We start from the raw sequence: 26614 nt of genomic DNA, 5'->3' as shown, positions 1-26614 counted from the left end.
CCCGGTTCCTCTTTCCGCAGGCCTCCAAGGCGCGCTCGACTCCCAAGTCCCGAACGCCTTCGCTCATCTCCCAGCGGGAAGACGCGGCAAGCCGGGGGCCCCGGCTCCCAGAGCCCGCGCGCCCGAGGCTGGGCCGGCGACGTAGCCCCGCAGCGCGCCCCGCCCCGGCGTGTCCGCGGGCGCGCGCACGCACGCAGGCGCGGGGGCGCACGGCGCGGGCGCGCGCAGGGCCGGGCCGGCACGGCGGCGGGAACGCGCGCGGCTCCGGGAGGCGGCGGCGGCGGCGGAAGCGGCGAGGGCGGCGGGCGTCCGGCTCTGAGGAGGTGGTGGTGGTGGCGGCGGAGGCGGCTCCGGACTGGGCTCGGCTGGGAGCGAGCGAGGGTCGGGGGCGCCGGGTCGAGCGCGGATTCCCCGGCTCGACCATCCTCCCGCCGCCCGGACGCCTGGGCCGCGGAGTTTGTGTCCCGGCTCGGACCCCGGCGCCCAGCCCGGAGCCGTAACCTTGAGGCGGCGGCGGCGGGGCCGGGCCGGGCCGGGCCGGGGGGCGGCGGCGCTGGATCCGCGGCTGCCCGATCGTTGGCGGGAGATGTCGAACCCCGGGACGCGCAGGAACGGCTCCAGCATCAAGATCCGTCTGACAGGTACGGCCGGTGGGAGGCCCACCCGCCCCCCCCCCCCCCGCTTCCCCGACGCCCCCTGGCGCCCCGCACGGCCCCCCAGCAGCCCCGGAATTTCCCGCAGAGCGCCCCGGTGGAGTGGCCCTCCCCCACGCCGGCCGTTGTCCCAGGACCTCGTCACCCCCCTCGGCGAGTGCCCCTCGCTCCTCGCTCCCGGCCCCGCCCCCTCGCTGCTCCCGGCCCCGCCCCCTCGCTTCTCACCCCGATTCCCCCCCGCGGCCCTCTCGCTTTCCTCCTCCTTCCCCCACCTGCCCCTTCGCTTCTCCCCTCCTGCTTTCACCCCTCCACCCCGGTCGCCCCCCTCCCTCATCCCCGCCTTGTCCCCTCGGTTCTCCCCCTCGTGGCCCCGCCCCTACTCCTCATTCCCCCCCCCCCTTTCCTACCCCTCGCTTTCTTCCCTCTCCCCTTACCTGCCTCCTCGCTTTTCCCTCCAGGCCCCGCCCCTTGCTCTCGGTCCCGCCCCTCGCTTCTCACCACCTTCCCGTCGTCTCCCGCTCCCCTGTCTGCCCTCGGACTTGCCCCCTAGCTTCTCCCTCCTGCCCCCGGCTCTCACCCCCTCCCCCACACTCTGTACCTTCTTCCCGCTACCACCCCCCCACCTGCCCCCCGGCTTCTCCCCTCCCGGCCCCGCCCCTTTATTCTCCCTTGGCCGGGCTCCCTCACTTTCCCCCTAAGCCCCGCCCCTCATTTTCTACCTAGTCCCTCCCTTGCTTATCTCCCGGCCCCGCCCCCTTGCTCCTGTCTCGCTGCCTCCACCCTTTCCTTCAGCCTCGAATTCCTCAGTCCTATCTCGTGGCTTCTCCCCGTCCTGTTCTCCTCACTCCCCGCTGGTCCAGACCTCTTCGGTCTGCTCCACTTCCTTTCTCCCTCAGGCCAGGCCACTATCTACTCCTGACCGTGCTTCTTCAATTCTTTCCTTCTCTGCATTGCACTTTGCCGTCACCGCCCCCCCCCCCTCCCCCAGCATCCTTGAGCCCTGCCGAGGCGCTGAGGGACCCCCGCCCCGCCCCCCACTGGAGGCTCTGGCAGCTGCACCAACGCAGGCTCCTTGATTCGCTCCCGTTTAGTCTTTTCAATGAAATGCCCGTGTCTCCTAGGAGCCTCTGTAGTGCCACCTTCGAGGGTGAGCGCGAGGCTCTGCGGGCCGGCGACGCGCGGGTTTGGAGGAGTGTGGACGCGAGCTGTCTGCGGGAGGCGCCCCTCGCTAGCGGGCCCCGGAGATCCCGGGCCGGTCTGCGCCCTCGCCCGCCCCTTCTCGGTGTCCTCAGGGCTTAGGGCGCTGCGGCCGCGCCTCCCAGCTCAAATTCACACCTGACGCGGGATTGTAGGGCTGCAGATGCGGTTCTGCTGCGGGACTTTCCGAACTCGAATATTTCCAGCCCTGGAAAGGAAATAAAAAGTTCAGGCTAATTCCTGACGGGGGCTTTCCCCTGGATTTTTCTGTTCGGTGGCCCGTGTGGTGAGGACTCCGAAGTCAGAGTCTGGTCAGATCCTTTCACAGACAGAATGAGCATTTTGGACACTTTATCGCAGATGCGTAACACTAATTCGTCGGTAAAATCCATGAAAACAACAATGGGTGATTGTTTAAAAACTAAAGTTTCCTTTGAAGGTACATGGTTGTTGCATGATTTTTTTGTTTGTTTGTTTCGAGAGAAGAGTTATAATTTTTTTTTTTTTTTTTTGTATAAAGATGTCACATTAGGTTATGATGAGATGATATGTTCAGATCAGATGATTTGGACCCAAATCCAGACCCTGGTTTTGTGGAGTGACAGCCATATATTCCAGGGATCTTTGCTTCTGGAGAAACATCATCCTTTATTCCAGGACTTGTAGGAAACACTTCTCACTATGGAGATACAATGTATAACATTGTTATTTTTATGGTTACATGAAAGCCATGTTTTTGACTTTGTGATGCTTGTAAAACTTTAATTACTGACAACTTTAATTTGATTCTCATTTACAGTGTAAACTGTAATTGACATCAGATTGGTTTCATTTTGTTAAAAGCAGAAGTAACTGACTTCATGAGTTTTGGTAGAAATATGATTAATGTTTCAGAAGGAATAGGTTCTAATGAGAGTGTGTCAGGTGTAATATATATATATATTAATCAAGCCTAATTGGCAGGTCTGGCCTTTCCCGTGTGAAGGGGGTGGGGGGGACTTGGTTTGTCCTCCTAAATTATTTTTGGATTCAGAAATTTAGGTGCCACAGATGTAGAAATGCTTTGGAGAGTTTTGGATGGCATTTGATATTGAAGGATCAGGTAAAGGATGTTGTTTCCAAAGCACCTTTTCCCCTTCACCCCTGGTGATGTTACTGGCGGTCTGAGATGATCTGTGAGTGTGGTCATCCCCGCAACAGGATGGAGAGTTGAGTGGTCATTGTAGACCCACGTGCAGTTGTCTGTTGAAAGTTCATTTATGTTGTAACGTTGGAACCAGATATATCATTGAAGAGGGGGTGGTTTTGGCCTCATCTTCAAGCTTTCAGGGGCAGTTTGAACTCCCTTCACTTCTGGCCTGTTGGATAGCCATCCTTTAAAAGTTGTGTGCTTTTGTTACAGGTTTCAGAGTTTATTTCTACCTGTGCTATTTGAAAAAAATATTTTTAAAAATGAGGGACGTTCTAACCAGTCAGTAATACCACACAGAGCATAATTCAAGGTGACATCTGATGGCATGGGAGTTATAAAAGAGCATTTAGAACTTTGGGGTCCACAGTTGTATTTGGTGATGAAGAGAGCATTGGATTTAGAATTAAGAGACTTGAGGGGCACCTGGGTCAGTTCAGTGGGTTGAGTGTCTCACTCTGGATCTCAGCTTGGGTCTTGATTTCAGGGTCGTGAGTTCGAGCCCCACATTGGGCTCCGTGGTGGACGTGAAGCCTGCTTAGGGAAAAAAAGACTTGAGTTTGTTCAGCTCTATCCTAAACTGCATGATATGGAACAAATTATGTGACCTTTTGGGGTCTCAGTTTCATCATATAAAATGAGATTTCAACTTAAAAATTTTATTTAAATGTTTATTTATTTGGAGAGAGAGATTTAGAGCGTGAGCAGGGAAGGGACAGAGAGAGAGAGAATCCCAAGCAGGCTCTGCGCTAACAGCTGAGCTCGAACTCACGAGCCATGAGATTGTGACCGGAGCCAAAATCAAGAGTCCAACCGCTTTACTGACTGAGCCACCCAGATGCCCCGAGATTTCAACTTTATTCTAACATCTGTGATTCTCCATTTGGCTACCTACTTATTCTAAATTATGTTGGGTACTTATGCTTTGTGTTATTAAATCTCAATGCTGATATTCAGAAATTTGTGTTAAAACACAGCTCTTATGTTTGATTTATGCTAAGCATTAATTTTGTGTATTGATTATGATATATATTTTTCTTCCTCTGGAGCCCTTTCAGCTTTTGAAAACTATTGAGTGGTATATGGAGCTGCTTTGGAAGCCTGGCCTATGTAGTAGAAGAATATTTGAGTCTTTATATTTAAAAGAATTTAACTTTAATGAATGTCTTTGTGATGTTTTAACAGGAAAATAGTTTTTAAATAGTTTCAGTAGGTTTCGGGCATAATATGTGCAAAATCAAAGTGATCTTAACATTATCTTGCAGACATTTAGAGTTCCCTGGCAAATCAAACACTTCGGAAACGGTTTTAAGTTCAAGCAGGATTCGCAAAAACTTTTGTTTCTTATGTGGTACACAAATGAATCCCAGATACATTATTTAGGCCACTTTGGGTAAAAGAATGGAATTTTGGGCTCTAAGGGTTCCACAGTGCTCCTCAAGCAAATTAAATTTTGATTCCAATGTTAACCAGTTAGTTGAAATAGCAAATGCCTAAACTTTTTTGGGTATTTAGGCCTTGAAACACTCTCAGACCTCCTTGTGTTTTTATATCTTTTGAAGCGTGACTGCGTGTTGCAAAGAGAAAAATTCTAATTCCGAGTAGAGAGAAGGGAAGAGGCCTTCCTTGATAGCATATGGAAATGGAGGCTATTTTTAAAGTTGTAGCACATGGAAAGTAAGGCCGACTTGGGGCTTGGCGTCCAGATGATGCGACTTGGAGAGAAACAGTTGTAGTAATAACTGTTAATAACTGTAATTGATCAATAACAGGTGGTCTAATTGATTTGAAATAGTTCTGTTTCTCTTAAAGGTTAAGAAGGCTGTTAAGAGAGTTCCCTTTATTGGTTTATGGCAGCAGAGAACCTCGCTTATGTAAGGCAGGCAACACTTTGGTTTTTAACGACAAAACCGGGATAAGCTGGCATAAGTCATCAGTGTTTAGCCCTGAGCTGCTTCTGAGTTTTCCTCGGGCTCAGCCTCAGAGTTATGAAGGTACTGTGAAGGCACTTCTTTGGCTGGATTAATGCTGGTTAAGGGTGTGGGATGTGCTACCTCAAGTAACTGTTGCAAAAGTTAAGCTTCAGTTTTACTTGAAAAGGAATCACATTCTGCCAAATATAGGTTGTATTTGTGATGAGACCACATTGGAGAGGTCTTAAGAAAAACCTTTTTTTCCCCCCCTCAAATCCGTTTTTTAAAACTTCTTGACCCCCCTAACTGACCTGAGAGATGAAATACCTTGTACACTTTATTTCTGTCTATAGCTCGATAGTAATTGTAGTGATATCCAACTAGAATTTTTGACTTCAAGTCTAATTATTTCAGTTCACAACTCCTATTTCTGCAACCACAAAAGTGGTGTCTGAACTTTGAGTTTTTCCTTCTAGTCCCCAAATTTTCATTTTCTCTGTTTGGTCGAATTGTCGGGTTCTGGCGTGTTGTGCTGTGTGTAAGGGGAGGTTCTGGGGGCTGAGTCACTTGGGAAGAAGTATTTCCTCATGAATTAAAAAAAAAAAAAAGACGGACCCATAATATTTCAACATCAGCTCAATGATCCACTTAACTAAACTGGCTGTTTTGTAACATGTTTGTGGACACTGGTTAAAAGTTAAAGTAGCTGAATTGTGCATTTTATTGAGTGCCAAGAGCAAAAGGGAAGTTCAAAAACCTTCGGAAATAGATTAAATAATTTAGTATCCTGGCAGTGCTCTGATTCTCTGGTTGAGAAGCCCTAATTTTTAGGATTCTTACTTGGATCAAATTGTTGTAATTTCAAACCGTTTTAGAGGTTAAATATTTTTAAACCAGTAGAGAATTAAAAATATGTGGTTATTTATTTTATTTTTGTCACTGAACAACCTAAGTGACTGGTTTGCTTGTTGTTCTGTAAGTGAATGTTATTGAGAGACAACCCCTAATTTAAATTGGCTTGTCATCCACCGCATTCTAGCTGACCACGTCCCTAAGGCATGCTACTTAAAGATGAGCTGGAAAGCTCTGTTGAAAACACACACACACACACACACACACACACACACACACACACACAGAAGCACCTAGCCATGTGGACTGGAAATATCTTCTTTTTAAAATGTTAGAATTACTGTTGTGTCTATAGATGCAATGTAATCCATTTGGATATTTAAACTAAGTGGAATGTTGTTTCCATGCTTCCGGATTAAAGTGGGGGGAGCTCTTTTATTGTTTTAAAACAAGGCTTAAATAATGTACAATCAATGCGCCTGGTGACGCGCCCCACTCTCATTCCAGCTATGTTCACCTCCATTGCAGCTGAAAGGAATTCTAATTGGCTGAGGAATGTCAGCAACATCGTGTATCACTGAGCATGAACCTATTTTGCCGGCTGCTGGGTGATGCATTTCAGATGTTTTCAGCTCCCGAGTCCAACTTGGAGGTTGCTTTCAGGAGTCTGGAAGAGAACGTTGCGAGGCTGCGGGATGGAGACAGCGGCCTGCGTTTTTCTTTGTACGTTGGGCATTCGCTAGATTCTCTAAAGGCCACGCACGGTACTTTCTTGTGGCTTAAACACTGACTCGGGGAGTCAGAAGGTCTGAATTTGATTTTTAACTCACAGAAGTGAAGAAAGGGGGTGGGTGGAATTACAATCTTTTAGACTCCGTTTGCCTGCCTGTCTGTGATGCAAGATACCTGCCTTTGCATGTTGCACAAGGACTTGATGCGGATTAAATATTTTGATGTGTAGTTATGGATTATTTATAGGGTAGCCTGGTGTAAATAGAGGGCCATAGGTTCCTGTTATTTCTTATTCCCAAATAATTATGTCAGTGCTAACACTAATGGTATGCTTTGACACTGAAGAAAATCTATAAAACCTATTGATAAACATGAAAAGTAATACTCAAGAACAAATTGTTAAATTCTCTATGCATTCAGAAAGTTCCCTGGAGAAATAGCCTTAGTTGCCAAAGCCAGCCTCATCTTTAATTGTGAAACCTTGGAAGCATTCCCATTAAAATCGGGAACAATACAGGGATGTGCTCTGTCAAAATTGTTATTAACTAGAGAAAGACAGCAGAAAGCAAAATTGCTATTATTTGTTTTAGAAGTCCAAAAGAATCAGCTGATAAACAATTATAAGCAATTAAAAAGACTTAAGTAGTTGGATAGAACATTTCTCCGTGAGAAGAAAAATGGATAGAAGTTGATATGCAGAGACAAACTAGGAAAAATAATTTTAAGTCTATATGAAAATGAAAGTCTAGCTTCCTTAATATATAAAGAGCTTTCAAAATCAATTAGAAAAAGGCCAATAACCTATCTGCAAAGAATACAAACACTTCAGAAAAGACAGAGAATGGGTTTCAAATTGGGAAAAGATACCCAGCCCTACATACCAAACAAAATACCAGTTGAAACTGGGAGTGAAACAGTTTTTCACTAAGCAGATTGGCAGAGACCAAAGAGTTTGAAAATATGTTATGATGACAAAGGTGTGGAAAAGTGGAAGCTCTTTTCCATTGTTGGCTGAGAATGTAAATTGATACAATAGAGTAAGGACAGCAGCTTGGTACTATCAGATAATAAATGTCTATGCCTTTGATTGACCAATTTTGCCTCCAGGAATTTTTCTTACAGTTATAGGCAAGGGGTGCCTGGCTGGCTCAGAAGAGCATGAGACTCTTGATCTTGGGGTCACGAGTTTGAGCCCCACATTGGGTATAGAGATCACTTAAAAATGAATAAGTAAATAAGTTAAAAAAACATCTATGCAAAATCATTGCAGCATTGTTTGAGACTAGGAGAGAAAACAACCTAAATGTGCCATTAATAGAGCACTAGTTAAATCAATTATGTTATATACCCAAGGATGTGTAGCTTTTTAACAGAATAAGATTGTGCTTATAAGATTCTGATACAAAGCACTTTCTAAGACACATTATTGTGTGGGGGAGAAAGATTCAGAGGAGTGAATGTTGTAATACTATTTGAGTAATAAATAAAAAATAAAAGGGGAAATTTATTGACCTATTTGTATAGGGTATCACTGCAAGGGTACTGCTGAAAATACTGATTGTGATTGTCCCTGGGGGAGAACCAGGGCCTGAGGATCTGGGTGAGAGGGACATGTTTTCACTGTATTCCTTTTGTACTGTTTGATCTCTCCTCCTCTTTCCTCTTGAGAATAGATTGCTTTTCAACAATTAAAAATGTTGAAAACAAAAAAGAATCTACAGCTCTTAATCTCTTAGGACAACTAGTACATTGGTTGAAATTGTTTTCAAATGCAGGTGTTCTGCAAATTCAAAATAATTGTGTCAAATATATTTTAAAAGGCTAAAATAGTGTCTAAAGGCATATAATCATGCTTATATGTATTTCTTCACAGGAAGATTCCTGGGTTCTGGAGAGTGAAAAATACTCTGCATACTTTGTAGATCTGAACAAACTTTTTTCCCAGAGAATATGTTTATTCTGATACTTAAACACACACACAAACACACACACTCACACACAAATTGTTCCAGCATGAAACTAAGTAAGCCCAAATTTTTTCCAGATTGAGAAATCTGGTCCCGAAATCAATCTTTTTTCGTTCTTCTTTTCTTTTTGGTTTTCTTTTCTTTCTCTTTCTCTTTCTTTCTCCCTCTCTCTCTCTCTTTAAAAATTTACCTTTCTCTTTTTTTAAGATTTTAATTTCAAATAATCTCCACACACCACGTGGGGCTCAAACTCATGACCCTGAGATCAAGAGTTACATCCCCTCCGACTGGCCAGCCGGGTGCCCCTGAGATCTACTTTCTATAGTGAGCCCTTTGAAAGATTGGGGTCTTGGTTCTAAATAACAGTGCTGGTTTATATCATTTATTTGGAATATCATTTGGGGTTACCTCTGACCTATTTTCAGAAAATAACCTCATCCCTAAGGTGGGGACAAAAATGCTAACTTGCATAAACCAGCATCAATAACTTGGTATTTTCCCTAAATATTTATGATCAATATTTGCTTTAAACTTTTTATGGGCTTGCTTATTAATTTTAGGTGTGCCTAAAGAAGAAATAACTGACTCGATAAAAGTAGAAAAAGTTGTAACCACCTGTAATGTATTGCCTTATAGTTCTCCTAGATCTTTGGGATAAAAAGTCTAAATTTTACTGAGTTGTATTTCTACATATATTACCTACAAATGACAGATTTGAGATTTGCTTGATGCTTGCTCGTACATGTCGATAATAGCAATGCCTTCTCTGTCTGCGTTTCTTCATTTCCAAAGAGTTCTCAAGTATATTTCCTCACTTGCGCCAAGCTGTCAAACCAAGCCCCAAGAGCGTTGTGTGTTTTGTTTTGTTTTGTTTTGTATGTGTTTTTATTTCTAGGTTAAAAAAGATAGCAGGCAACTTGTTTTACTCTTTAAAAACACATTTTACAGGACAGAAAAGGATAGTTCCTTTTGTCCTAAATGGATAATCATATCATGTGCAGTTACGGAAATACTCAGAAGCACACTTAATCTAAACTATAATAAATTCATATACTTTACAATAATCAATAATCCTATGCAGGAGAAGGCCTACATGTTCTCATGGGATGTTGATTTAACTCTCCTTAGGCTTCAGTGAGGATAATCCACAAACTCACAACATTAGGTAAGGTGTTTTCTGTTTGTTTGGTTTTTTTTGCAAGGTAGCCTTTTTTTTCCTCCTTGATTGTGCAAGATTGGAAAGGTGACGTTCTTGTTCCCACACACACCTAGTAGACACCTTCAGCTTTACATGTCCCAGTCTTCCTGATTTTCTCCTCCCCAGAAACCTTCCTGTCCCCAGTCTTGCTCGCTTCATTAAATCCACTCAGTTGCTCAAACCCCAAACCAAGACATGTTGTCATATCCTTTGTATCTAACTCCTCAAGCCCTCTCGTTTCTGCAGCCATGGTTCATCTGGAGCGTGTCTTCTCTCTATGCCCCTTGCCTCTCTCTTAGTTCAAGCTGCGAGCATCTCTTGTTTGGACAGCTGCCTCGTGCCCTTTTCGATTTGAATGTGACTTGCATCCAAAACCATCCTGCTACAGCATCAGCTATTTCTCGATTTCCAAGATGTTAAAAGATTAACTACAAAAGCCCTCATTTTCGCTTCTTCTAAAGGGGAGCTGGAAAGAGATTTGTCCACATTGTCCTTTCTCTTGGCTAGGACGGCTCCATCACCGTCTGGTTCGGTGTTCACTGCCTCTAGCTTCAGCTCCAGGAGCATTGGTGAAGATGGCCGGTTGTCTTTGTCAGGGTCGTGGAGCTTCTCATGGTCGGATGATTTAGGGATGGACACTGGCAAGTTGAACTGTGTACAACCACGAAGGGAGATCAGGAGACCAAACTAAAGACTACTATTTGAAAGAACCAAGAAGGGGAAATAGATAGTCTTTATGGTTCAGAGCGCGCATTACATTCTCTTGCACAGGAGCAGCCAGTTGCCTCTGGATAGCTCATGATTTTATCCCCACCCCTTTGCACGACAGCCATTCCCCAAGGCGCTCTGATCCTAGTCCACACCATCTTAGTAAGTGACATCACTGACCAGGTAGGGTGTTCACTGAATTTTACCCTGCCTCCTTTGTTCAGCCAGTGTCACGTTTTTATTTCTGCCATGTATTTACAATACCACACTTCATGACATTGAGGTTTTTTTTTTATTAGTTTTTAAAAACAAGATGCTTTCAGATGTAAGTGGTTTAAACCCTAGCTTAAATTGGTTCAATAGAAAGCATTTTATTCAGTAAGTTAACTGAAAAGTCCAAAAGTAGTTTCACTGTATGACAAGGACCCAGTTTCTCTTTGGTTCTCAGTGCTGTGACCTCAGAACCATTCTTGGCTGTCTCTTTCTCTTGTGATCAAAAGATGGCTCTAGATGCTCCCATAGTGATTTCCTTCTGGCTTTAACCAGCAGAGATGTTAAAAGTCCACTTTTCCAATAGTTCTTTGCTGGAGTAGAAGTCCTGGAGTTGAATCCTCTTGTTGGGTTGGCCTGATTTGGGTCATGTATCCATCTCTGAACCAACCACTGTGGTAAGGTTGATGGGATGTGCGGGTTGGGCAGTTAGGATCCATCTTGGAATCTAGTAATGGTGTTAGTCCTACCCAGCATACAGGACTGGGACATTTTGAGGGAACAGAAAAATGGATGCTGGGAAGGCAACCAACAACTAACTAGATGATACCATTAAAAAAATGTATAATTCTGGCTTTGTGTATGCTGAACATGAGGATGAGAAAGCTACCATTTAATGAACTTCTGAAAAATAAGTATGCCTTCTTTGTGTGAAGCAAAAGATGTATTTCTGTAAAGGTGCCAAATATTTTTGCTAAGAGTTAGGAATGGTAGCTTTATATGTAAACTTACCCCAACAAATGTTATTGTTGATTTATGTTATAGAATGTTTCTGGATTGTTGTGTTATTTGGGACTATTTCAAGTACTAAGACTTAAACAAAATTCAGGTACAGATTCTAGAAATTCTTACGTCATTTCCCTAGAGATGATAGGGTATTTTTTGAGAGGGGAAAAATGCATGTTAATTATTTGTTCATTGAATTCAGGATGAATAGAAAGAAAAAATTGTTCTTTATGCAAGAATATAATTTTTTATAAGGCGATTACCAACCCTTCTTTATAATAAAGTTTTTGAAATAATATCCATTGTGATACTTGGAGCCCTGCGTTTTCTTTGCCATTTTCCTAAAAAACAGGGAGGGGGGCTTATAAACAGGCTTAAAAAATGGGGGGGGGGGGCGCTCATGGCTGAGCTTTGAACCCATGTTCCAAGGAATGGTTGGCGCTCTCATCTGCAAGTTCTTTCCTCTGTGGAGCCAGCCAGGTGGGGTGGTTAGGAGCTGGGCTGGAGCCAGCCTGTGCCTTTAGATGAGTGACCTCATCTCTAAGTTTTCTCACCTTAAAAAAAAAAAAAAAAAAAAAAGACGGTGGGAAATAGTTGGAGCCACTTTAGAGTTTATGAGTATTAAATGAAATAATCCACATGCAGTGTCTGGTACATAGTTATATGTTAGCTAATATTAATATTGTCATCTTTCAGTGAATCTAAGGTGACTTTGAAAGTCACACCATTGCCTTATGTACCACTAAAAAAGAAACACCAGTATAACACTACAGCATGATTCATTTGAAGATTTCAGAGATGTTAAAATAAGAGAAAATGTCTTCGAATCAATGGTACACGGTATTATGGCTACTCTGACTTGCAAGTCCTGGAAATTGTGTGCACACCCACAAAGTACCACAAAGTAATGCCATCTGTCTTCAGTTTAGACTGAAGACATGGTGTGATCTGAAGTTTCTCTTCGTTTTGGTGTTTGTCCTAAGCTTATGTTGGTGTTGGTCTCATGTGTTGCGATATTGGCGATTTAATAATTGCTACTTCATTCTGTAGGTTTAGTAATGGATTATACAAGACCCACGATAGGCTTGGAAACTGGTGATTTGCTTTCCTCAGCGCTTTAGAAAAAAATGGAGACAATGTTTTTGGAAATCATCAATAATTGGTTGGAAACACTCATCAGAAGTTCAAGGTAGCTGAAATGATAGTGCCCGGAACGTTTTAGAACAGCACAGGTTGCTGGCAGAGAGCCTGCTTAGGAAGGCGCCTTTGATACACGCAAACACATTCAGTTTGGAAGGCATAATATTGATATTTGGAAGCAATGCGTGGTATTTGATTTTCCACTAAAATTTAAATGTGGAAGTACATTGTAGAGTTTGAGCGGTAGTCACAGGCTCTTTAAGTACCAACTTGGTGCAGTAAAAAGTTGCTATGTGATATGCTACACTGGAATTTAGAGTAAAATCTATGAGGATAGCACATAGCCTCGATAGCGTGCTGTTTCTCTTGGAGCCTGATATTTCGGGTGTTGTGACGGGAGCAGTGTAAGCCTGTTCTGGCTCTCTCTCTCTCTCTCTTTTTTTAGGTCTATTTTTGATATTAACTTTGAAATGAATCACGGAAGTCTTTTTGGAGACTTGTCATACCTGTTTACTTATTGCATTGTTTATGGCTTACTTCACGAACTGAATGTCAGCGGGGTTCCACTTTTGTTCACGACAATTGCAGGAGAGGAACAGATGTGCTGATGGCTTACCTCGAGCCTCGTCATAAGCCCCAGAGGCTGTCCTCAGGCACATCTGGCACACGAAGTATTTAAATAGTATTTGAGGGTGTTGGTGATGGTTTTGGAAAAGACTCACTCTGCACATTCCATAATTTCATGCATTCTGAGACAACAGTGTGTGTTTTCTTTTTGGAAACCCAGGTTTGGCTTCTGGATTTTGTCTAGGGTTCAGCCTAATGGTAGGGAAAAAAAAGTTTTTATGTTTCATTTCAGACAAGGAGTTTGACTTTAGGAAATGGTACCTCTGTTGAAATACCAACAAAAAATATTTCCAAAAGGAAACAGTTTATCAATGTCAGCACTTTTCTTATCACCTGTACAGTAGCGATGTTTATGTTTAGAATAGACAGGAGCCAGTCAAAATCTCTCAGCAAGGCTTTGCAAAAGGGTATGATGATGTCGGTGTTACCCCAGGTGTTTAATTTCAGGCAGTGTGAGTCAAGGATTTGGCGTTTCTTATATTAGAATAGATGGGACTTTATTCAGAAAAGAAAAATAAAACAACTCATTAATTTGAAGTGTATACATCACAGCCTAAAAACTTCAGTCGGAGTTTTTAAATAGATGATGTACGCGTATGATAAAAGGGTATTCATTAAAAATAAGTCTCCTACCCTCCTTGTCCTTTGTCAGCCAAGAATTTGCCTCTAGAGAAGTAGCTATTATTATCATCGCACTGCTGGTTTCTCTTGCATTCTTCCAAAGGGTCTCTGTTCATTTCCCTTTGTCCCCCGCCTCTCTCTTTAACACAGATGACAGTATATGATGTGCACTTTTGTTCACCTTGCTTGTTCACATAATATAGATCAGGGATCGCTCCATTGTCCGTACACCCAGAGCTGTCTCTGTAGCAGAAACATCTCTGTTGCTTAGGTGGGGCCACGTGACTTGTTCCGGCTAGTGAAGTGTGAGAAGTGATTTGTCCCACTGTGGGGCCGAAACAGGAAGAGCCTCCAGCTCTTCCGTGGAGCACTGGGGACCATGTGGCGTATGGTGGGGCCTTTGTCAGCCTGGGTCCCTGAATGATTACGTGGCACGGAGAGTCCCCTTCTGCCCTGGTCCGTGTACTCCGCCCCCCCCCCCCCATCCTGCCCCGACAATGACAACACAACCTGTGTTGGACATGTAATGATATGTAATGATATCATGTAATGATAGCAGAGAATAAAACCTCTGTTATGTTCATTTGTTTCTACATCATGTCAGTCTTTCCTGATTGGTGTTGCCTATTTCTTTTTAACAGCTGTGAAATACGTAACACCAAATAAACCCAGTTCAGATTATCATTAAAGAACGAAAGGGCATCTCAATAAAGAATAACCATTTTAGAGGCGCCTGGGTGGTCCAGTTGGTTAAGCATCCAAGTCTTGATTTCGACTCAGGTCATGATCTCATGGTTCGTGACTGTGAGTCCAGCATTGTGCTCAGCACTGACAGTGTGGAGCCTGCATAGGATTCTCTCTTTCTCCGTCTCTCTGCCCCTCCTCCATTTGCATGCACGAATAAATAAAGTTTATTTTATTTTGAGAGAGAGTGGGGGAAGTGTCAGAGAGGTAAAGAGAATCCCAAGCAGGCTCTGTGCTGTCAGCACAGAGTCTGAAATGGGACTTGATCTCACAACTGTGAGATCCTGACCCGAGCCCAAATCAAGAGTCGGTTGCTTAACCCACTGAGACACCCAGGTGCCCCCAAAGAATAATCATTTTAAATAAACAAATACCAGAGAAATTGTGACTACAGTGTGTTACTACATCATTGTAGCCTATCTATCCTTTAAGGGAATATATATCTATTGAAAAATACAAAGGAGAAATAAGCACTTTATTATTTGAGTGAGGCTTCATTCTTTAACATTATAGTTTATAATTTTTGCATTCGAATTTGATATTAATTTTCCAGTCAGATTATTTTGAAAGGAGGGTAGGCACCGAAGTCAATTCACTGTGTTACTCAGGATTGAGCACAATACTTACAGGTGTTAAGGATGAGAGAAAGGTTACAAAAATAGTCTCTACCCAGAACCTCACAGTACAGTAGGGAGTGAGACAGGCACTAGAAACAGTTAAGCATTAAAAAAAAAAAAAAAAAAAAAAAAAAAAGTGCTAGATTGAAAAGACAGCTCCTTGTGGGCCACAGAGGCCTAGCTGCTGGGGAGGCCAAATTTGAAGTCGCTCTGGAAAGATCTGCATGGGGACAGGGACTGTGGGGTAATAGCACATGCAAAGACAGAATGGGGCAAGAGGGTGGCCAAACAGAGGGAACAGAGGACACAGGCTTCAGTGACAGGCCGAGGGGTCTGGGTAGCAGTAGAGAGATTTGATCTGGAACTGACCTGATAAATTCTGATGTGTAGAAGGGGGTCTTTTGTGTCCAGAGGGCAGCACAGGATGCAGTGAATGTAGTACCATGGCTAAGAGCCAGCCACGCTAGAGGCCTGTGCTCCAATTCTGGCTTTGCCACTTTCTAACTCTAGAAAGTTCTAGAAAAAGGGTCTGCAGGGTAAGTGCTTAGAGAATGACAGTTGTGATGCCTACTGTGTGCAGCTGCCTCTTGGAGGGGAACTTGGTAACGGTGAGAACTGTCTAATGAGGGAATAAATTTGGCCCCTTCACAAAGTGAGTGTTGCGTGTTGCTGTTTTATGCAAATACTGGATGATAGTCTTTCTAGAGGCTTTACAAGGAATCCTTTGTGGGGGCCAAGTTTAGACTAAATGGTCTACAAAATTTCTTTTTAACAAACATTTATTGAATAACTACTAGGTGCTAGGTTGTCTGGAAAGTAACATACTGGACACCAGGAAGGGGTCAGAGACCAGATGAAGGGAAATACTTGATGTTTACCCAGTCTGTGCATTGTTACAAAGTTAACGTCAGATTCCCTGTATGGCCCTTGAAAAACCATTCCAATTGGGTGGGGGGGTGTGTGTGTGTGTGGAGGGGGGGGTTGGAGATAAGTGTCTGTGAAGCAAGTTAAGTGATGTAAATACTAAATGATCTTGAACATCCTGATAAAACACAGCAGGTGTTCAGGGAAGGCTGCCTTAGCCTTTCCTCTGATGTGCTGGCTTTAGTATCTTGCTGGTTTATTGCAACATGCTTTCTGAAAATCCTTCTTAGAAGTTCTAATTGGAGCCCAACTATGGCTCCTCCAGTATGGATGGTAAATTCGTGTTTGTGGAGTGATTTTTTTAATCTTTTTTTTTTTTTTTTTTTTTTTTTTTTGACACTGGAACTATTTCCATTTACAGTCAGGTACTGTTTAAAATCTTTTTGCGGGCAAAATAGGTTAAACTTAAAGTGCACGGGAGGGAATTCCTCGAGGTGGGGAGGCAGATCCCGTGGAAGGTCCAGGGCTCTTGCCCTGGATCACTTATGCTGGGGGCTGTACAACCTTCACACCCTGTTTGGAGTCTCTCCAAAGAGATTCTAGATTGAGAGTCTGACAAATGCCAGCTTGAAGCTTTAGTGTTGGGACGTTATTCTTTGGAGTGCCTCTTCTGCCCTTTGGCTCTTTTTATGGAAACTAGGTCAGGTATACAAACTACATCCTGTGGAATTCTAAGGTGAGCTCTGTGGTTGGATGTGGGTTTTAGGATACACCTGACCAGGGTTTCCTGTTCAGGTTTGCTGTTCAGGATTGGGGTCACTCTGGGCAGTAATGATGAAGCTATTTGTCAATTACTGAGGCTTTTACTACTCGCCAGGAAGGCACGATGCTAGGCACTTCTCACGACTTTCCTCCCAGTAAACTTACTTAGGTAGGTACTACTCCTGTCCTCATTTTGGAGACTGTGGAGTCAGTCCTCCCAGTTTCCCCGCATACCAGTGTCCTTGGGCAAGCCCTGCATTTCAGCCTTAAGCCTCAGATAAGACCTACCTCATAAGGCTGTTGCAAGGAATAAATGAAGTAATTTGGTGCCCAGCTGTTGCCCAGCATATGGTAGAGGCTCCCTGGCCTAAGGCTTCACTGAGTTATCTTGTAAGTGGATTAAAGGTGACGGCTTCGTGAAGTTAACTTTGCTTCTTACTTTCTATGTTGGCGTAAACGTTGTTTCTGAAGCTAGTTCTTTTCTTCAAATTAAAATCGCCGTTAGGGGCGCCTGGGTGGCGCAGTCGGTTAAGCGTCCGACTTCAGCCAGGTCACGATCTCGCGGTCCGTGAGTTCGAGCCCCGCGTCGGGCTCTGGGCTGATGGCTCAGAGCCTGGAGCCTGTTTCTGATTCTGTGTCTCCCTCTTTCTCTGCCCCTCCCCCGTTCATGCTCTGTCTCTCTCTGTCCCAAAAAAATAAATAAACGTTGAAAAAAAAATTAAAAAAAAAATAAAAAATAAAAAAAAAATCGCCGTTAAACATCATTCAGTTAGGAGCTCACTTTTTCAACCAACCTTCCCAGAAAGTGATCGCTTCAAGATTGTTTATGGAGGGGGCAAATGGCACTGGCATTATTGTGACAGAGATGAGTAACAATATAAAAAGGAAAGTGAATCTTCTCAAATTTCCACCACCTCTTACTAAATATTTTTTATTGCCGTTTCCTGCTTGACGTACATTCCTATTGATTATTTACTAAAAATCAGAATAAACTGTGCCTTGTTATTATGTGTCACGTATATCATCACTGTAACATTACTCGGTAATTACACTTCTAAAAAATAAATACAGCTGACCCTTGAACAACATAGGTTTGAACTGTGTTGAATTATCTATATTATTATATATAATAAATGTAGTACAGGACTGTAAATGTCTTTCCTTCCTTAGGATTTTCTTAACTTTCTTTCTCTAGCTTACTTTATTGTAAGAATACAGTATATAATACATATAACATAAAAATACGTGTTAGTTGACTGTCTATGTTATCAATAAGACTTCTAGTTAATAGTAGGCTACTAGTAGTTGTATTTTGGGGGGAGTCAGAAGTTACACAGAGATTTTCAACTGCACAGGGATGGGGGGGTGTCAGTGCCCCAACAACCCCCCCATCCCCTCATTTCAAGACTCAACTGTAAGATTTTAGTGATTCCCAAAAGTTTGAACTCACCTTTTTTTCCCCCTCTTTTGTTAAATGAAGTATAGTTGACATACAATATTACATTAGTTTCAGGTGTAAATATAGTGATTTGACAACTCTGTACATTATGCTGTGCTCACTACAAATGTCACCATCATCTGTCACCATACATACAACGCTATCACAGTACCATTGACTATATTCCCTATGTTGTACTTTCATCCCTATGACTTCCTCCTTCTTATGCTTTCCTCTCTCCTTCACCCATTTTGCTCATCCCCCATCCCCCACCCCCCATCCCCTTTTCCCTCTGGCAACCGTCAGTTGGTAAAAGTTGGAGCATTCTTGGTTCAGGCTGTGCCTGTGCTGTTTTTCTATTTGGTTTGGTCCTCAGGCCTCATCACCACCCTCTCCCTGTGAAAGAATGGTATGTTCTATTTAATGGTATCATGAAACTGGTTGCCCCTCTGAGATAGAGCATTTTGTGGTTCCACTTAATCCAGCGTTTGAACTCATGAACCAAGTTTAGGAGAGAATTTGCGAGCGTAGATAATGATTGGGTCTTGGAGACATTTTTAACAGAAACCGAGTGTGACACCAGTGGTTAGCCAAAAGACACAGGAGAAAGGATGTGAAATCGTGATTATGGAAAAAGAAATATGGTTGATGTCTGTGTGATCGAGTCCGTCCTTTTGGTAGTACTGGGCCAAGGACATTAACATTTCAGAAATACTAAAAACAGGTCCCTGTAGCTATTTCGTTGTGTCCCACCAGCATCAAGCAGCCGTCTTGTAGGAGTTATGTGCACAGGCGATGTTAGTGGACCCTGCTCCCCTTCTGGCTCCCTGATTTCCACAGGGGGTAAACGACATGGGGAGCTCACTGGAACCATAGTTTCCCTGAAGTCTCAGGAGCTTGTTTTGGGTGTGGTGCTCTCTCCACCATTTGTATAGTTGCCAGACTGCTATGATTTTATCACTCAGTAATGTTCCAGGAGGTTTTAGTGAAAATCTAAAACTGCCTGCCCACCCTATCAAGTGGAGTTTGAAAGAGGTCTCTTGGGAGAGGATAGACCGAGTCTTCTAAGTGGTCTGTGATCCAGAGCATTTCCTGGGCTACGTGTTTATCAAGGCTGAGCTTTACTTCCAAACTAAGCTTGAGAAGAATCTGGGAATGTTTCCCAGCTGATGGGGGGTGGGGAGAAGAGAGGAGGATGCAAGGCGGAAAGAACAGAGAAAATTTCACTCTCTTTTTATCTTTTACACAGTTATCTGCTGAAATCTGTCTACAGATATGGCTTGCAAAATAGAACCTTTCTGGGGTATGAAGTAGGATAGGCTGTTGAATGTTAACTTTCAAATTATATATAGTATTTTAATTTTATTGGGAGAGTGGAACATTGGGAAGATTAGTTTTTAAATGGATCAGACAAGGGGCGCCTGGGTGGCTCAGTCGGTTGAGCGTCTGACTTTGGCTCAGGTCACGATCTCACGGTTCATGGGTTTGAGCCCCGCAGCGGGCTCTGTGCTGACGGGGTGGAGCTTGGTTGGGATTCTCTCTCTCTCCCTCTTTGCCTTCCCCCTACTCATGCTCTCTCACTCTCAAAATAAATAAATGGATCAGACAGACTCACTCTTCAAGGTGAAAAAAAAAGGGAGAGGAGAGAGTGCTATCTCCCTGTTAATTGCCATTAATATCAAGTCATCCCAGTGTGACTGTTATCTCAGAGTTCAAGGTCTAAATTGACACACTTGGGAAGAGTGAGGTGTTGGGGAAATAGTAGTGTTAAGTAGGTGGTTTTTCCTTCCTGTCTGACTCAGTATTAGAGAACTCTTTTTTTTTTTTTTTTTTTTTAATTTTTTTTTTCAACGTTTATTTATTTTTGGGACAGAGAGAGACAGAGCATGAACGGGGGAGGGGCAGAGAGAGAGGGAGACACAGAATCGGAAACAGGCTCCAGGCTCTGAGCCATCAGCCCAGAGCCCGACGCGGGGCTCGAACTCACGGACCGCGAGATCGTGACCTGGCTGAAGTCGGACGCTTAACCGACTGCGCCACCCAGGCGCCCCTAGAGAACTCTTTTTAGGCAATATGTTGATCTTAATACTTCGATGCTGGACTTAAGTCATTACAGACATCCTGGTATATAGAGTAGTTCCTAGCTCTTTTAGTAGAAATGTCGTAAAGAAAACCTGTCTCCCTTATGTCACTGCTTCTCTCCCTAAAAGTTTCTGTAGTCACTACTCCTTTATCAAAAACCAAGATGTTGGTGGTACCAGAAGAAAATTTCTTTGGCCTGAATAATTCTAGCTTCAATCCCTCAATGATGACACTTTTATGTGTATTTTAAATTTGTTGTTTTCCCCCCTTACTGTGCTGCTGTGCGTGTGGGTTTCCTAGCTGGAGAGGCTGGCATTGGTGGTGAAAGACTTCGATCTAAATTTAGATTCTTTTTGGAGGTTTCATAGAATACTTCCTTAAATTAAGTCACAGACCACAAAAGCAGCTGCTATGTGGGGCTTCCAGGTTTGGTGTTGTTTTTTTCCCCCCGCTCTAGAAATAAAGAAGATGGGGCAGGAAGGGACTGGCTGTCACCCCCAGCTGCTTCAGGGGGTTCTGTCGTGGTAGCCAGAATCACTAGCAGCTTCTGTGGTGAATTTAAAGGTTAGGAGGCAAGATTTGATGGTAATCCAACAGAAATGGGAAACAGTCACCAGTCCAAGGAAGTATGGCTAAAACCAGCACTTTGTCTGGGTTGTATTGTAGGTAGTGATGGGTAATGATAGGACTTCCTTTTGTATGCTTGTAAATGTACCTGGAGACTTAGAAGCCATGAGTTAATAAGCCAGTACATTTAATTTTTCGGGAGAACAACACAGCTGCAAGATCTTTCAAGCTGAAAGAAAGAGTTGAAAGGGGGTCGTTGATGACAATCATGGGTGTGCTGCACAATCTCTCTCTTTCTCCCAGAGTCTGAGAAAACATGTTTTTACATCCTTTCAACATGGGCCACCTTACTTGTTGGTGCCCACAGGCCCCAGCTGGAGAGCTTGATCTGAAGTGGAAGGAGGGAGGAACCAGGCTTCCCTGCCCCTAGGGAGTCAGGGAGCCTGAGGACGGCTTCCTGGGCAGTATTTGTAGCTGGACCAGCCAAACTCAGGCTGGTCATACTGAGGCTGTCACATACTCAGACAGCCATTCAGTGTCTGTTGTGCAAGCATCACACTATCCATATGCCCTTATATTTGGGATTTGTGTAATTATATTCTAAAACAGTTTACCAGTCCCTTACGTTGTCAAACACATGTAGAATCTCATTCCCACCCCGCTTTCTGCCCCAGTGTGGGTCAACAATCTTCCCATTAGTGTATTTTCATTATACAACCACCCCTTTATTTAAATATTTCCCCTTTCACAAAGGTCAATTTGTTGTTGTTGCTGTTTTCTGGCAGGGGTTGGGGAGGATCTATACATGGAGCAACATGTAGACTGTACAAGATGGCTTATTTTAAAAAGGAAGTGTTTTCACACCAGCCCCATCCTTGAAGTTCTTTTCCCCAGAGACAATCTGGTGGTAACCTTCTTGTTTATCTTTGCAAAGGTGTATTAGATAAAAATGCTTATGTATTTTTCCTCTCCCTGCACACCCCTTCTTCTTTAGGGGGAACATATACTCAGTTCTATGCCTTGCTTTTTCACCCAGTAATATATCTTGGAAAGCGTCCATATATATCAGTCTGATTGATACATACTGGTGTCATGTATGATTCAGTGGCTTTGGTACATTCCCAACGTATAACCGTCATCACTGTCAAACTCCAGAACATTGTCATCATCCCAAAAAGGAAATCCAATACCCACTGCGCAGTCACTCTCCATCCCCCTCACCCCCCCACCCCCACCCCCCAAGCCTCGCCCTGGCAACTACTAATCTGCTTTCTAGCTCAATGAATTTGCTGATTCTGGGCATTTCAGAAAAATGCAGTCCTATACAATATGTGGCCTTTTTTAGTCTGGCTTCTTTCACTTCGCATAATGTTTTCGAGGTTCATTCATGTTGTAGTGTGTATCACTACTTCATTCCTTTTTATGGCTGAATAATATTCCATCGGATGGATGGACCACATTTTCTATATCCATCAGTTGATGGACACTTGGGTTGTTCCCACTTTTTGGCTGTTATGAATAAAGCTGCTGTGAACATTGATGTGCAAATTTTTGTGTGAACATATGTTTGCAGTGTTCTTGGATATATACCTCAGAGTAGAAACGCTAGGTCATATGGAATTCTGTGTTTAAAAAGCAACAGCTAAATTGTTTTCCATAGTGGCTGCATCATTTTACCATCCCACCAGCAGTGTATGAGGGTTCCGGTTTCTCCACATCTTAGCAAACGCTTATTCATTTTTTTTTTCTTTCTCTTTCTTTCATTCTTTCTTTCTCTCTCTTTGTCTCTTTCCTTCTCTCTCTCCCTCTCTTTTTCCTTCCTTCCTAAGAGTTAACTATTATAGCCATCCTAATGGGTATAAGGTGTTACTGTGGTTTTGATTTGTATTTCCCTAATGACTAAAGATGTTGAGGGTCTTTTCATGTGCTTATTGGCCATTTGCATATCTTCCTTAGAGAAATGTCTACCAATTGTGTTGTTTGTATTTTTGTTTTGAGTTATAAATGTTTTTTTTTTAAACATATTCTGGATTCTAGACCCTTATTTGGTATGATTTCCAAATATCTTCTTCCAATCTGTAGGTTGTCTTTACGCTTTCCTATAGGGTCCTTTGATGCACAAGATTTTTTAACTTTGATAAAGTCATTTATCTGTTTTTTTAATTTTGTTGTTTGTGCTTTTGGTGTCATATTTAAGAAACCATTGCCTAATCCAAAGTAATAAAAACTTTATCCCTGTGTTTCTTCTTCAGAGTTTTATAGTTTTCGCGGTTAAATAGAGGTCCTTGATTCATTTTGAATTGATTTTTGTATATGTTGTGAGATAGGGGTCCAAATGTATCCTTTTGCAAGTGGATATCTAGGTGTTCCAGCACCATTTGTTGGAAAGACCATTTGTTGAAAACCCTTACTGATTGGACTTGGCACCTTGTCAAAAATCATTTGACCATAAATGTATTGCTGTATTTCCGGACTCTGAATTGTATTCTGTTGGTCTAGAATGTCTCTTCTTATGCCAGTTTCATACTATATTGATAACTATTGCTTTGTAGTAAGTTGAAATAGGAAGGGTAAGTCTTCTAATTTTATTCTTTTTCAAGATTGTTTTGACTTCAGGATCCTTTGCAATGCTGTGTGAATTTTAGGATGAGCCTATTTCTTTTTATTAATTTTTTTAATGTTTACTTATCCTTGAGACAGAGATAGAGCATGAACGGGGGAGGGTCAGAGAGAGAGGGAGACACAGAATCCGAAGCAGGCTCCAGGCTCTGAGCTGTCAGCACAGAGCCCAATGCAGGGCTCGAACCCACGGACCGTGAGATCATGACCTAAGCCGAAGTCGGATGCTTAACCGACTGAGCCACCCAGGCGCCCCGAACCTGTCCATTTCTATAAAAAGGCAGGTGGGTCTTGATAGGAATTGCTTTGAGTTTGTAGATTAATTTGGGAATTATTTCCATTTAAACATTATTGAACATTACAATCCATGAAAAGGGATATCTATTTATTTAAGTCTTTTACAATTTCATGTAACAATGTATTGTAGTTTTCAGCGTCTAAGTCTTGTACTTCTTTGGTTAAATTTATTGCTAAGTATTTTGTTCTTTTCAATAAAGTAAAGTGGCATGTTAGCTTTTTTTTTGGATTGTTCGTTGCTAGCGTATAGAAATATAACTGATTTTAGTATGCTGATTTTGTGTTCTGCAGTTTTGTGGAGCTCATTTATTAGCTTTCATAGCTTTTGTGTGGACTCTTTAGGGTTTTCTGTAGATGAGATTATGTCATATGTGAAAAAGATAGTTTTATTGTTTCCTTTCCAATCTGGATGCTTTTTTTATCTGGCAAGAGTAGACATTCTAATCTTAGTCCTGTTATTAGGGGAAAACCATTCAGCCTTTCATCACCAAAGATGATGTTAGCTGTGGGTTTTTCATAGCTGCCCTTTTCCAGTTGAGGGAGTTCCCTTCTGTTCTTAGTTTGTTGAGTGTTTTTATTTTTTGTTTATCATGAACAGATATTGGAATTTGTCAAATTCTTTTTCTGCATTAATTCAATGATACTGCAGTTTTAAAAATTCTGTTAATATTGTATATTACATTAAATGATTTTTTTATTGTTCGGCCACCCTTGCATTTCTTGGATAAAACTCACTTGGTTCTGGTATAGAATCCTTTTAATATGTTATTGTATTCAATTTGCTGGTATTTCACTGAGGATTATTTGCATTTCTATTCACAAGATTTTGGTCTGTGATGCCTTTGTCTGACTTTGGTATAAGGGTGATAGAGGCTTCACAGGATGAGTTAGGAAGTATTCCCTCTTCTTCTAGTTTTGAAAGAATTTAGGAAGGTTGGTGTTAATTTTTATTTAAATGTTGGGTGGAATTCACCAGTGAACTCATCTGGTTCTGGGACTTTTCCTTTTTGGATGTGTTTTGATTACTGAATCTTTACTTGTTCTAGACTTATTCGGAATTTGCTCTTTCTTTTCTAGTCAGTTTTGGTGATTTCTGTGTTTTTAAGATTTTCTGCATTTGATTTAGGTTTTCTAATTTGTTGGCATACAGTGGTTCATAGTGTTCTCTTATCCTTTTCATCTCTCTAAGATCAGCAAGAATGACCAATCTCACTTCCATTTCTTATTTTAGTGATCTGAGTAGTTTTTTCCTTTGGTCAGTCTAGCTAAACATTTGTTGGTTTTGTTGACTTTTTCAAAGAACCAAGTTTTCGTTTTGTTGATTTTCTTTTTTAATTTTCTACTTCACTTATCTCTGCTCTGATCTTTATTGTTTCATTCTGCTTCCTCTGGGTTTAGTTTGCCCTTCTTTTTCTAGTTCATTTAGATGGAAGGTTAGATTATTAACTTGAGATCCTCCTCTTTCAACCAATGTAGGCATTTACAGGTATAAATTTCCAGTTCTTTGCACTGCTTTTGTTGCATCTCCTATGTTTCAAAACGTGGTATTTTTATTTTCATTTATCTCAAAGTATTTCCTAATTTACCCTGTAATGTTTATGTGACCCATTAATTTTTTAAAAGTGCATTGTTTAACTTCAACACATTTGTGAATTACGAATTTCCTTCTATTATTGATATCCAACTTCATTTCACTGTGTTTGGAAGGGATACTTGGAATTATTTCAGTCCTTTAAAGTTTATTAAGACTTTTTTTTGTGGCTTAATGTATAGTTAATCCTGGAGAATGCACTTGAGAAGAATGTGTTTTTTGCTGTTGTTGGATGGGACGCTCTATTTGTCTGTTGGGTCTAGTTGGTTTGTAGTGTTAAGTCTTCTATTTCCTTGTTCTATCCATTATTCTAATTGTTCTATCCATTATTGAAAGTGGGGTGTTGATACTTCCAACTATTAATGTGGAACTTTCTTTTTTTTCCCTTCAGTTCTGTCAGTTTTTCCTTTATATATTTGGGGCTCCATTGTTAGGTGCATATATATTTATAAATATTTATAATTATTTTATCTTCTTCATGAATTAACTCTTTTATTATTACATAAGGTCTTTATTTGTCCCTTGTTACAGTTTTTGTCTTAAAGTCTATTTTGTCTGATATTAATTAATATAGCCAGTCCAGCTGTTGAATTTGGTTACTGTTAGTGTGGAATACCTTTGTCTATACGTTCACTTTTAACCGATTTGTGTATTTGAATCTAAAATGAATCTTTTGTGAACAGTATATAGTTGGATCATGTTTTGTTATCCATTTCATCCATCTCTGCCTTTCAATTGAAGAGTTTAATATACATTTATGTATTTGCTGATAAAGAAAAACTTCTACCAATATCCGTGAAGCTTTTACATTTGTGTTACATAGCCAATTATACTAAGGAGACTATAACCAGGTACAGCTTTTAGACTTGGGCTTTATTGTCGGGTCCATAGTGAAGAAAATAAAATGCTAATTATTGTCACTGGCCAAAAAAAAAAAAAAAAAAAAGTTACAAAGATGTCTATTATTTTTTTAAAAGCTTTTGTTTTTAAGTAATCTCACACCCAATGTAGGGCTCAAACTCAACCCTGAGATCAAGAGTTGCAGGCTTCTCTAACTGAGCCAGCCAGGCCCCCCTGCCATTTTGATATTGGTTTTCTGTATGTCTTACGTCCCTTTTTTTGGTTACTCTATTCCTCCATTACTGCCTTATTTATGTTAAATTGCCTGACCATCTTTAACGGACATGTAGGGTGTCTATAATCTTGTACTTTTACACACGATGCTGTAATGCATGTGTGT

The 26614-nt window shown here is 42.0% G+C and overlaps 1 protein-coding gene across 10 annotated transcripts in view; it reads left to right on the top strand.

Annotated features, from left to right (window-relative positions):
- Positions 1 to 268: 268 nt before the first annotated feature.
- The window catches only part of SMURF1 (SMAD specific E3 ubiquitin protein ligase 1), a 110457-nt gene continuing 84111 nt past the window's right edge, over positions 269 to 26614 (top strand). The window contains exon 1 of one of the 10 annotated variants that reach the window (XM_045461711.1): positions 269 to 641. In XM_045461711.1, coding sequence (XP_045317667.1) covers positions 587 to 641 — 55 coding nt within the window. In that variant the 5' untranslated portion in view covers positions 269 to 586. Of the gene's footprint in view, positions 642 to 1678; positions 1801 to 2045; positions 2290 to 26614 lie in introns of those variants that run through there. The other 9 variants (XM_045461712.1, XM_045461706.1, XM_045461707.1 and 6 more) reach the window with 9 other exon arrangements.

This window comes from Leopardus geoffroyi, chromosome E3 (genome assembly GCF_018350155.1).
Source record: "Leopardus geoffroyi isolate Oge1 chromosome E3, O.geoffroyi_Oge1_pat1.0, whole genome shotgun sequence".
In the NCBI taxonomy this organism is placed as follows: Eukaryota; Metazoa; Chordata; class Mammalia; order Carnivora; family Felidae; genus Leopardus; species Leopardus geoffroyi.
The sequence above is the reverse complement of the archived record's forward strand: the minus strand, read 5'-3'. Positions and strand labels throughout refer to the sequence as shown.